We start from the raw sequence: 12,258 nt of genomic DNA on the forward strand, positions 1-12,258 counted from the left end.
TAGCCAAAACTTGATACCGTGTTTGCGATAAAAACGAAAAAGACATGAACGGAACGTATCGTACGCGCGTATTAATGCGAACGTGTAAACGTTTCGTGAATACCGAGGCAAGATCCCAGGACAGACCGCGATGGATAAAACCAGTTGGACATGAAACCAAAGTATCCGTGTATAACCCGATAACAAAATGCAAAGTGCCACTGATCTTGAAGACGGAAAATCTTTTGAAGTGGTACATGTGCGGGCCTACGGTCTACGATTCAGCGCACATTGGACACGCAACGTAATGTCGATTTGTACGACGCAACTTATAACGCAAGCAACATGTATCAATTTGTTTGTTACTCTTTTCCAGTACCTATGTCAAATCGGACATCATTCGTCGAATTCTGTCGGATTATTTCGATATAAATGTATTGTTGGTCATGGGTATAACCGATATCGATGACAAGATAATCAAGCGCTCATTGGAGAGCGGTCAGGATTATCGAACATTATCGAGGCATTTTGAGACTGAATTTTTTGAGGACATGGATAAATTAAATGTGCGCAGACCATATTTATGTTGTAGAATTACCGATTACATGCCACAGATCATCGACTTTATCGAAAGACTCGTCACTATGGGTTCCGGTTACGTCGCAAAAGATGGTACGCAAAGATATTTTGAGAACAAAAATAATTTTCAATAATTAGTAAAGTCTATGTTTAAGATCACATTTTTCAGGATCTGTTTACTTTGATACAAACGGGTACGATAAATACGGCAAATTGTCAGTCCCTCAGTTTGATGCCACAAGCGATGATCGCATGGATAAAAGATCACCACTAGACTTTGCTCTGTGGAAAGCAGCAAAGACTGGAGAACCATTTTGGGAGTCCCGATGGGGCCATGGTAGACCAGGATGGCACATAGAATGCAGTACGATTGCAAGGTAATTGTCAGAGTCAATTTGATTTTCTAGATCAAAGTCCTACATGCGCAATCTTGCTCCATGCGATAAAACACTGATCCATGTGTCCATATATACTTTTATCAGCACGGTCTTTGGGAATTCTCTAGATATGCACAGTGGTGGCATAGATTTGGCTTTTCCGCATCATGAGAACGAGGAAGCGCAATCTTGCTGTTATCACAATGTTAACCAATGGGTGAATTATTGGCTCCATTGTGGCCATCTGAGTCTAAGAGGAGACGTAAAGATGTCAAAGAGCTTAAAAAACACCATAAGCATACGGGAGTATCTCAAAAAGTATTCGGCGAATCACCTTCGAATTCTTTGCTTGCTCTCTCATTACCGACACGGTACGTCTTTGGTATAATGCTTGGATATTTGTGTCAAATCATCTAGGATCCGCTAGGATTCGCGTGACATAAAGCAAGTCTCATTACAGGTATCGAGTTCTCGGACGAAGTCATGCAAAATGCGGTATCGATAACGAAGAAACTTGAAAATTTTATAAATGATTGTGACAATTATATGGCTGGCAGATTTGGCCAAACTAGCCAAATCGACGAAAGCCTTCTGTTGAAAGTAAGCTCCCAAATTAGCTTTAAAATTAAATTGACTAATCAGCTCGTCAGTTGGAATACTCTGTATGTTTTTTTAGACATTACGTGATACGCAAAATGCGGTTTCTTCAGCACTGGCAGACGACTTTGATACCTCAAGAGCGATGCATGCCGTTATAAATCTTGTTGGGGTAGGAAACAAAATGCTTCATCAAACCAGTGTATGTACAAGGACTGCATCCCTTGCCATTTTATTGCTTTTTCGTTTATAATGTTTATTCAGTAATTTTTTTCCTTTGTATAGGCAACAACCCACAGTAACGGTACCGGCGCTGTTGCTGCGGTTTCGAATTATCTAACAAATATTCTCTCAAAATTTGGCATATCACGATCCACGACAACGACGGAGCATCGACAAGTCGAGGATATCATTGACAATTTCCTCAACTTTAGAAATGCCGTGAGAATTAGAGCGCTCGAACTAAGTCCAAAAGATGCAATATTATTGACGGAGTGTGATAATGTACGAAAGTCTTTGGCTAGTTGTGGAATTGTAATAAAGGTAAAAATTTCATGCGTCGCTTAACGAATCATATCTGATTTTAAAAGTTCATCGACGAGATCAGCGTCACTTTACGAGAGTGTAACATGTGATTATTAATTACAGGATCACAAAAGTGTCAGCAGTTGGAGTTGGAAGTAGCGTAAAAATAAAAATAATGCTAATGTTATATGTTGTAAATAAACTTTTATTAAAATTACACTCTTATAATTTACTTATGTGAACATTCTCCCTTCAATCAATTAGTATCTACAGCTCCTTTCAATCTCTTTGCACTATTACTAGTATCGTCGTCAGTTCTTCTCTTCAAACTGCTCTTCTTCTCCGACAATGTCTTCTTTAAGCCTTTCATCTTCCTCGTTTGAATGCTATTGATATTTTGTGCTCCAATATGTATACGACCATACATCGTTCCCAATGTGTCTTTTGAGATATTTTTCTTCTTCTTTTCCTATAACCAAAGTTACAACGTTGTGTTTTTGCATGTATTGAAAATTAATCTCTATTGATATATTTACACTTAATTAAAATATCATTTTAAAATAATATTGAATAATAATAGTAATCTCTCGTGTGTCTCTAAAAATACCTTGAGTGCTTTAGGTTTCTTGCATGCCTCTTTGAACAAGTCTTCAGAAGCCAATTTATTGCGCCTGCATAGCAAATCAGCACGTGGTCCTATTTCTTCGAGTTCTATCCTAGGTATCCTAGTTGCGGATTTTTTTAAAAGCACCCTGAAAATATATATGCACAGGATAACTTTAAACAAAATTATTTCTAAACAATTTAAAATCGTTGTTATAAATAGTGTTATATATAGAAACAGAAACAAAACTTTGTGTGCAAAGTACATTTAAAGGTATATAATTGCTATAGTTCACATGACAGAGTGCTAATATATCAAGCAAACAGTTGGAGAATAAGAAATCTAAATAAGCAAATCTGTTTAGTCGTGATATTATCTCACCTGTAACTGCGCAGCAATATCTTATCTTCAGCAGCCGTAAAACTCAAAACATGTTCAAGACCCTGCAATCTGATCTTGTCAACCGTTTCCCTTTGAAACATGTCGATAAGCAAGTTTTTGATTCTACCATACTCATGATTACTCTCAAAAAGTTGCCCATTAAAGATCAGTAGTGGTTTTAATCCCGATGTGATTTTGTCGACCTTAAAGTCTTTCAATCCTTTATAACTGTCTATACCGAACTCGGCCATATCTAATAACATGTGTTTGTACATACGTCCCATTATTAGATTATGCGGACGTTTCTTGTTGTGCGAGCCCATTAGGAAGAGAGACGCATTATACTTGAATGCAAATTTTTCGATTGGTGTAGCATCTTCAAATGGTAGTATATCATTTTTCTTTTGCATCAATTGTGCGTTTGGCTTTTTCAGCTCATACTGAGGAACAAATGGGACGTTATTTCTAGTTTTTACGTACAATTTCAATTTGTTCCAAAATTATTTGAATCATTAAAATGACAAAAATGTCCTACGTATACGTACCAAATCCTTTAAGAGATCGTTAACGATCTGCGACGTGCGTTTACCTTTGAGACAAAATGCTTCCTTAGCATCTTCCACTACCTTGGCTTCTTTTTTCAATATAGCTTTTCTGCCCTTGTGTGTTTTTGGTTTTCTACAAGAGGATATATTGCTCACATGATGTATGTCAGATACTCTAAGTGTATATAAAATAGACAACTTACGCGACTCTATTTACGTGTGACATGACGTAAGGATAAAATATTAAACCAAGTAAAAAGATTATAACGGTTTTGACAACTCGATCACTCTCATTCAGTCACTTAGTTGATGTTGAGGATGCACGTGGTTTGCACCATTTTAGTTTTTACCCGTGTAGATAAACATAAAGGCTCAGACGCAATAAAGAGGAATAAGGAACACGGAATAAAGGTGCTTTTTCATGCTGACGCTCGACGCTCATTTTTAGCGTCAAAACAGATCACGTGATCAAAATTGACCATTATCCAGCGTCAGTTTTGATCACGTGACCTGTTTTGACGCTATAAATGATTCGTATACACTTGACCGGAATTGAACGTAATTTTAAGGAACTGCTATATGCAATCGTTTGTATTTCGTTTGAAGAATAATGAAGTGTGATTAAAAAGGTTTGTGAGTCCCTCAGTTAGTTAATTGTAATTAATGTATTATTTAGCCGGAACAGATTAGCCAGAATAACTTCAAACGATATTTTTGTATAGAATCGTTTGTATTTTGTTTGTAGAGTAATGAAGTGTGATTAAAAAGGTTGAGTCCCTCAGTTAATTGTAATTAAATGTTTATTACTCGATACTCGGTAGCAGAGAGAAGCCTGAGAGCGGTCACGCTCGCGTTTTGACTGTAACGCCTTAAACGTGGACATTGAAGTGATTGAAGTGATTCTGTCTTTATTGCTCACTGAATATTGAATAAAGATAGAATGACGCCGCGAGCGTTGGGAGCGTCAAGTGGAACGCATATGTCCACGTTTGAGGCGTTACAGTTAAAACGCGAGCGTGACCGCTCTCAGGCTTCTCTCTGGCTGGAATATAGATTTTAGTTCCTATTAAAAGAAAAAGGCGCCACTGTTCCCTGAAATTCTATTGACAGTTTCCCTTCTATGGTATTGAGAGTTTTGGTTACAGATAATGATGCAACAGTCGAACAGTTTTCAGTTTTCAAAATGTATACATACAGGGTAAGTCTTAATGACTGTCCCATTCTTTTACCACGAGAGATGGATTACCGGCTGCAACTCTGCTTAACTGGCCGGCACATAGCATGGCAGCTGCGTGGATCGACCGTGATGTACAGGCAAGTTAAAACTATATTCAGATATCGCACGGAAAAAAATAATTTAGATTCGCATAGTATATTTTATGCTGTTTTAAGTAAATTTTGTCAGATATATGAATAGCAATACCATTTGTTAAGAATACTAATATTATTGAAAAATAATTTCGTTAAATTAGCAAATTGTTTACTATAAAACTATAAAATGAACTATAAAAATAAAATGATTTCTGTTCTACGTTCTGCTGTAATGTTGAATAATTGTAATAAGTTATAATATAATTATATTATAATAGAGAAATTTTGTCCTTATCAAATCATTAAATATGTAGCATTAGTAACAACAGCAGTTTCACTGCAACAGTAAAATTAGTTTTTTTCGTGCGTATTATTGAAACTATACATAAAATAAATAATATAAGATCTGGCATCACTGCATATATTAACATAAAATTTAACATAAAAATAAAAAATGTTTGCATGCCGTTATAAATTTACGGTGGACTTCCACACCACCCTTGAGGTTCCACTAATGGTGCGTTAGGTTTTTTTAAAATAGACCTTCGCCTGGAACCATATTGTACTACACACACACACACACACACACACGCACGCACGCACGCACGCACACACATTTTTCCTGACGAAAATAAAAATCGGAGAATAAGTCTAATGTAAAGAAAGAATGATAGAAGTATGTCACATATTAAACATACATATAGTAGGTGGAAAAAGTATTCGTACACTAAGAAATTTTAGAGAAAATATTGTTATCTTATTGTTTTGAAGTATAAAATATTATAATTTATAAATTGTGTTTCTGAAATATTATTAAGAAAGAGATTTTATAATATAAAATAATGATTTCTCTATTACTTATTATTACATAGAAATACATTATTTTCTATAAAATTTCTTAGTGTACGAATACTTTTTCCACCCACTATATGTATGTTTAACATGTGACATACTTCTATCATTCTTTCTTTACATTAGACTTATTCTCCGATTTTTATTTTCGTCAGGAAAAATGTGTGTGCGTGCGTGCGTGCGTGCGTGTGTGTGGTGTGTGTGTAGTACAATATGGTTCCAGGCGAAGGTCTATTTTAAAAAAACCTAACGCACCATTAGTGGAACCTCAAGGGTGGTGTGGAAGTCCACCGTAAATTTATAACGGCATGCAAACATTTTTTATTTTTATGTTAAATTTTATGTTAATATATGCAGTGATGCCAGATCTTATATTATTTATTTTATGTATAGTTTCAATAATACGCACGAAAAAAACTAATTTTACTGTTGCAGTGAAACTGCTGTTGTTACTAATGCTACATATTTAATGATTTGATAAGGACAAAATTTCTCTATTATAATATAATTATATTATAACTTATTACAATTATTCAACATTACAGCAGAACGTAGAACAGAAATCATTTTATTTTTATAGTTCATTTTATAGTTTTATAGTAAACAATTTGCTAATTTAACGAAATTATTTTTCAATAATATTAGTATTCTTAACAAATGGTATTGCTATTCATATATCTGACAAAATTTACTTAAAACAGCATAAAATATACTATGCGAATCTAAATTATTTTTTTCCGTGCGATATCTGAATATAGTTTTAACTTGCCTGTACATCACGGTCGATCCACGCAGCTGCCATGCTATGTGCCGGCCAGTTAAGCAGAGTCGCAGTCGGTAATCCATCTCTCGTGGTAAAAGAATGGGACAATCATTAAGACTCACCCTGTATATACATCCACATTGCATAAAATAATAATTAAAAACTATAATAATAAGTTACATATTTTGTCACAAATTTTCTTATTAGATTTATTTTTCAATATGTAATGACTTACAAAATAAAATATACTAATGAGCAGTCATGTTCCTAAGAAGTTAACAACACGTTTGATTGATGTATAGAGAATATTAACAAGAATATAAAACAATTAGTTTTCATGTAAACGCAACAACACAAGTGTAAACGACTTTAATATTGTCTTACAATTCAGGAGCTAAATCTGTTTTTGTAAATTTTTAAACAATATAAATGAATTAAATTTATAATTCTCTACTATGATCCTATGTGTGATAACAAACTTGCATTTCTCTCCTTCGTAACATCGTTGGCAATGCAATGTTAGAAAGAAATTAATGTACATATCTGCGAAATTAAATAACGAGATTAAGAAAAATTAATAATTAATACTTATCGAATTAAGTCTCTGTTTACATATGTACAGTTTCAAGCACCGATATACGCAGAATTTTGTAAAATAGTATTTTACGAAATTCTGCGTATATCGGTGCGTATATCGGAACAAACGAATCTTACATCAGACAGAGAACGTTCCTGAAGAAGTCATACAAAGCTTTCAGAATGCGAATAAGCAAATATATGCTCAAGCCATGGTCTCCCATAATATATTAGACTACACTGCAAATTCAAGCTACCAATTTGTGACCAGAACGAGACAGAAGACACCTGGCAACACATTTTTTATCTTGTATTCACGTAAACGTTTGCAGTGGCGTAACGCGGTTATCAAGTTTAACTTGGTTTTGTCGAGTTTCGTTTTTGTCTGCGCGTAATAATCCTCGGCTGTGAAAAAGTAGAGGTATTCTGAAAGAAAATTATATTGATGGAACTTGCAGTATTCGGATCTATCCAGCTAATTGAACATATTGATAAAACCGGAATATTTACCATTTTTCTCCTGCACACACAGTTCTTGCTTTTTATACTGCAAGTACAGATTAATTTCGCCTTTCTTTTGGGCAGCGGCCTTTCCTAACGATAAGATCGTGTATTTCGCGATTAGCATTTGATTTATGGCGCTTATCAAGCTATTGATCGTGTCCAAGGTTTGCCTGCCGATAATATACTTAGGCAACTTATTAAATTCCTCTACAGTGATGAGTGGTATCGTGTGGCATATTTGGTTATTTGGTTCATTGAAAAGCGTCCTCTTGCAGTCCTTTATCGTTTCTCGTTTCTCAGTGTTACTGTAGACACTGCCAGGTGTCTTCTGTCCTGTTCTGGTCACAAATTGGTAGCTTGAATTTGCAGTGTAGTCTAATATATTATGGGAGACCATGGCTTGAGCATATATTTGCTTATTCGCATTCTGAAAGCTTTGTATGACTTCTTCAGGAACGTTCTCTGTCTGATGTAAGATTTGTTTGTTCAGAGCTTCAATCAGTGATGATAATTCCTAATAAACATGATAAAGGAATGATAGAGAATAAAACTTTCACATATTTTACTGACAGTAAGATAAATGCAAGTAAATGTTAATAAATGATTTAGTCAACTTACTCTGCAACGAACATTTTGTTCCTTGAGCTTTTCAAACACCTGTCTCAAGTTCTGAACCCAACTGAGACTTCTAATACTTCGTTGTGCATTCTCTGAAGTTCATCTTTCACACTGGCTTTACCTACAAGTTATAAAATGTAAATTTGTAATCATATAATTTCTTTCTCTCTCTCTCTCTCCCTCCCTTTCTCTTAAATAGTTGGATAACATGTTGAGATAAATTTTGTGACACAACATTTAAAATATAAGCCTCATGACGTGTCGTGAAATAAGTAACAAGCGATAATAACTTACTTTTTATCAACCGTGTGGCTCCATCGAGTTGACGTAATTTTGTCAACTGTCTATCAATTATTTGCTCTAAATTATCTCTATTATTATGTTTATCATCCAAATTATCCTGCTTATCCATAAGTCTGATTTCAATGTACTGCGCAAGCTGGAATTGATTCAACTTTATATGTGCAAAATACGATAAAAATTATGTCTATCGCGTCAAAAACATGTCATACGTGAACTTTACCAAAAATATTCCTTACCGACTTTAAGAAGTAGGGAACTTATCAGAAGAAAACTGTTTCTAGTTATCAATCTATTATCAAAATTATGTTATACTGCTCCCCTTTTGGTTGGTTAAAATATATTTACAAGTATAATAACAACGCGTCAAGAAATGTCAAAATTATTTGTGACATGCCGGTTCAAAAAACGGGAGAGAGGTTATGGAAGAACCGTCGGGCCAACATAAGGTCTGTTCTTTTTAGCTGCACTGCTGAACTGGCGCAATAAGTTAGAGTGAGAAAAAATATACTTGTCTCACTTTAACGTATTGCACTAGTTCAGCAGTGCAGCTAAAAAGAACAGACCTATGATAAACGTTGGGCAATCAACATAAATCCAATATAAGACACAATAATAAAAACATAATTAATAAAAGAAACTTACTGAAATGAAAAGACGAACAAAACGAGACTTGCGAGCAAACAGCAGTACCGATGGAAGTCAACAAGCAAGTGAGATATTTTTCAAAACAAGGTCATATATACTCGGTGGGCTTTCACTCGAGCAGCACATAAACATTGGTTATAAATAAGACAGAATACAGGAGAACACACCTTTCTTTTTTATTACGCTTCTAAAGTCACTTTAAAAAGCTTCATTATGTTCCTTTATTTTATTCCGAGTGTAGACTGCCTCAATTTTGTGCGTACAAATTGCGAAATTTTTATAAAAAGCATTTTATTGTGCAAATGGCAGCACCATCGCGAAAAAGTTCCCTACTGAGCTACAAACAAAATACAAACGATTCCGTACAAAAATATTGTTTGAAGTTATTCCGGCTAATCTGTTCCGGCTAAATACATTAATTACAATTAACTGCAGTTAATCCCTCAATTAACTGAGGGACTCACAAACCTTTTAATCACACTTCATTACTCTTCAAACGAAATACAAACGATTGCATATAACAGTTCCTTAAAATTACGTTCAATTCCGGTCAAGTGTATACAAATCTAAAAATAAGCTTCGAGCGTCAACATGAAAAAGCACCTTAAGGGGATCCTAGAGGCTAGTGAACTCCTTCGTATTACCGACGGAATGAGTTTTTTTAATAAATAAATCTTTTCATTGATAGCGCAGAATGAAAAATCCTTTTGCACGATATCAAGGAACTAATCTTGTCACTCTTGGTCACGATTTCACGTATGAACTTTGGCATGAAATTTTCTTAACAATTTAGCTTTTTTACTACGCTTCTAAATTCACTTCAAAAAGCATCATATCATCGTATTCGTTTATTGTGTCCCTAGCGTGGCCAACAGCCATTTCGTACGTACAAAGCGCCAAATTTTTATATAAAGCACATTATTGAAGTAGAAAATTGTAATTGTCGAACTTTTTTCCATTTCGAACAGAAAGTTTTGTTGTCCACAGTTCATTATTGTGTGTACTTTAATCGTGGAAAAGGATTTTTCATTCTGTGCAAACAATAAAAAGAATTCTTTAGAAAAAAATTACTTATTCCGTCGGTAATACAGACGACTCCAGCTTAAAGAGAAAACGGTTTTTTTACGAGTGTAGTTTGAAAAGTCCGTGCAAAGTCAGACAAATGGCAATACTGGTGCGTATTGAGGTTATTTTCAGTTGGTAGCATTTCTTGGAAGAACACACACCAAGTTTCAGCCAGATCGGTTTATTTCTCCGTATTTGGCGTTCGTTTGAATCGAGGAAGCCGAGTGAGTTCCAAAAAATGGATGAAAGAGAATTTCGTGTGTTGATCAAACATTACTTTATAAAAGGCAAATCGCCTCAGGAGACTAAAAAGAAGCTTGATAAACATTATGGTGAATCTGCACCTTCGATTAGAACAGTTTATAAATGGTTTCAAAATTTTCGGATTGGCCTTATGAGCACAAGTGACGCTGAACGTTCTGGACGCCCTGTTGAGGCCACTACTCCAGAAATCATTGATAAAATCCATGATATGGTGATGGATGATAGAAGAGTGAAGATACGTGAGATTGTTAGTGCTGTGGGCATCTCGAGTGAACGGGTACATAATATTTTGCATCAACATTTGGACATGAAAAAGCTATCCGCAAGATGGGTGCCGCGATTGCTCACAGTTGACCAAAAACGAAATCGTGTGAGGTGTTCCAAGGACGGTTTGCAGCTGTTTCAGCAGAATCCACAGGACTTTAGGCGTCGTTTCGTCACTGTGGACGAAACATGGATACACCACTACACGTCTGAGACCAAGAAACAGTCCAAACAATGGGTTGCCGGCGGGGAATCTGCACCAAAGAAGGCGAAAACCGTTCCTTCGGCCGGGAAGGTTATGGTGACTGTCTTTTGGGATTCGCGAGGAATAATCCTCATTGACTATATGGAAAAGGATAAGACTATTACAGGTAGAGTCCTATATAATGAGAGAAGCGAAATCGACGTCTAGTTCCTGATTGGTGGAACCATGTTGAGCCCACAGAGTGACAGCGATTGGTGGAACAGACTGACTGGAGCTCCAGTCTGGTCTGGAGCAGACAGCTGTTGCTGTCCCCCCCCCCTCCGGGGGGAGGGGGGATTAAGTTAGGTTGAAAGGTGTGAAGGGGGAAGGGGAAAATGTTACTAGGATTGTAGTTTTTATACCATTTTCTCTATATCTTTTCATGTATTTGGAAAGCTGTTGCCGCGTCTCAGTGGGCTCACGATGGCGGAGACCGTCATCTTGAAATCAGGCGATTTCGCTTCTCTCATTATGGGTGCGTTCCAACAGCATATATAAATAGACCAAGCATTCCCTCAAAAACGTGAAAGCGGAAGTTGGCAGCGAGACTGCCAACTGCTGAGTGAGAGAGCTGCTTTGCGTCTACTGCTCTCTCACTTCGATGTACGCGAAGAGTGAGAGAGCAGTAGACGCAAAGCAGCTTTCTCTCTCAATCTCGCTGCCAACTTCCGGTTAGGGTCTGCTGTAGAGAGAATGCTTGGTCTATTTATATATGTCGTTGGTGCGTTCACGTTGGACGCTCACGCACTTTAAGCGCTCATAAATGCTTCTCTAAGCGCTTATAGTGTCAAAGAGAACGGTCTGAGCGACGCTTATAAGCGCTTCAAGCTGCTCAAAGCGCCCAACGTGAACGCACCCTATATAGGACTCTAATTACAGGTGCATATTATTCATCGTTATTGGACCGTTTGAAAACCGAGCTGCAAGAAAAACGTCCACGATTGGCCCACGAAGAAGTCCTTTTTCATCACGACAACGCACCAGCTTACTCCTTTGGAGTTGTGGCCGCAAAATTGATGGAGTTAAGGTTCCAACTCGTTCCGCATCCCCCCTATTCTCCAGATTTGGCTCCCTCGGACTACTACTTGTTCCCCAATATGAAGAAATGGTTAGCGGGAAGGAGATTTTATTCAAACGAGGAGGTGATTGCGGAAACGAATGCCTATTTTGCAGAGTTGGACCAATGCTATTATTCGCAAGGGATCAACAAACTGGAGCAGCGTTGGATGAAGTGTATAAGCCTAAAAGGAGACTACGTTGAA

General features: G+C 36.5%; 2 protein-coding genes across 3 annotated transcripts; one reads left to right on the top strand and one right to left on the bottom strand.

Annotated features, from left to right (window-relative positions):
• Positions 1-44: 44 nt before the first annotated feature.
• On the top strand, positions 45-2,274 carry LOC105274723 (probable cysteine--tRNA ligase, mitochondrial). Its single transcript, XM_011331062.3, has 8 exons — positions 45-283; positions 356-651; positions 728-935; positions 1,041-1,306; positions 1,396-1,535; positions 1,612-1,734; positions 1,818-2,075; positions 2,181-2,274. The coding sequence occupies exons 1-8, from the start codon at positions 45-47 to the stop codon at positions 2,214-2,216; spliced, it is 1,566 nt and encodes a 521-aa protein (XP_011329364.1). The 3' UTR covers positions 2,217-2,274.
• On the bottom strand, positions 2,242-8,642 carry LOC105274722 (ribosome production factor 2 homolog). 2 transcript variants are annotated; one of them, XM_011331061.3, is made up of 6 exons: positions 8,506-8,642; positions 8,212-8,332; positions 3,588-3,720; positions 3,043-3,482; positions 2,665-2,809; positions 2,242-2,526 (listed from the first exon to the last, which is right to left on the bottom strand). In XM_011331061.3, exons 2-6 carry the CDS (start codon positions 8,223-8,225, stop codon positions 2,314-2,316), a joined length of 945 nt encoding a protein of 314 aa, XP_011329363.2. In that variant the 5' UTR covers positions 8,226-8,332; positions 8,506-8,642; the 3' UTR covers positions 2,242-2,313. The 2 variants fall into 2 exon arrangements, with proteins under 2 accessions (XP_011329363.2, XP_011329362.2); XM_011331060.3 differs by lacking the exons at positions 8,212-8,332; positions 8,506-8,642 and adding an exon at positions 3,791-4,054.
• Between the last annotated feature and the right edge of the window lie 3,616 nt (positions 8,643-12,258).

Source organism: Ooceraea biroi, chromosome 10, assembly GCF_003672135.1.
Source record: "Ooceraea biroi isolate clonal line C1 chromosome 10, Obir_v5.4, whole genome shotgun sequence".
In the NCBI taxonomy this organism is placed as follows: Eukaryota; Metazoa; Arthropoda; class Insecta; order Hymenoptera; family Formicidae; genus Ooceraea; species Ooceraea biroi.

Bases quoted from the DNA above. Each gene is read 5' to 3' on its own strand.
- LOC105274723 (XM_011331062.3), top strand. From the start codon at position 45: ATGAACGGAACGTATCGTACGCGCGTATTAATGCGAACGTGTAAACGT. The intron at 652-727 runs GTACGCAAAGAT...CACATTTTTCAG, and splicing joins CGGTTACGTCGCAAAAGATG to GATCTGTTTACTTTGATACA. The intron at 1,536-1,611 runs GTAAGCTCCCAA...ATGTTTTTTTAG, and splicing joins ACGAAAGCCTTCTGTTGAAA to ACATTACGTGATACGCAAAA.
- LOC105274722 (XM_011331060.3), bottom strand. From the start codon at position 3,813: ATGTCACACGTAAATAGAGTCGC. The intron at 3,721-3,790 runs GTAAGTTGTCTA...ATCCTCTTGTAG, and splicing joins TCACACGTAAATAGAGTCGC to AAAACCAAAAACACACAAGG. The intron at 3,483-3,587 runs GTACGTATACGT...TTTGTTCCTCAG, and splicing joins ACGATCTCTTAAAGGATTTG to TATGAGCTGAAAAAGCCAAA.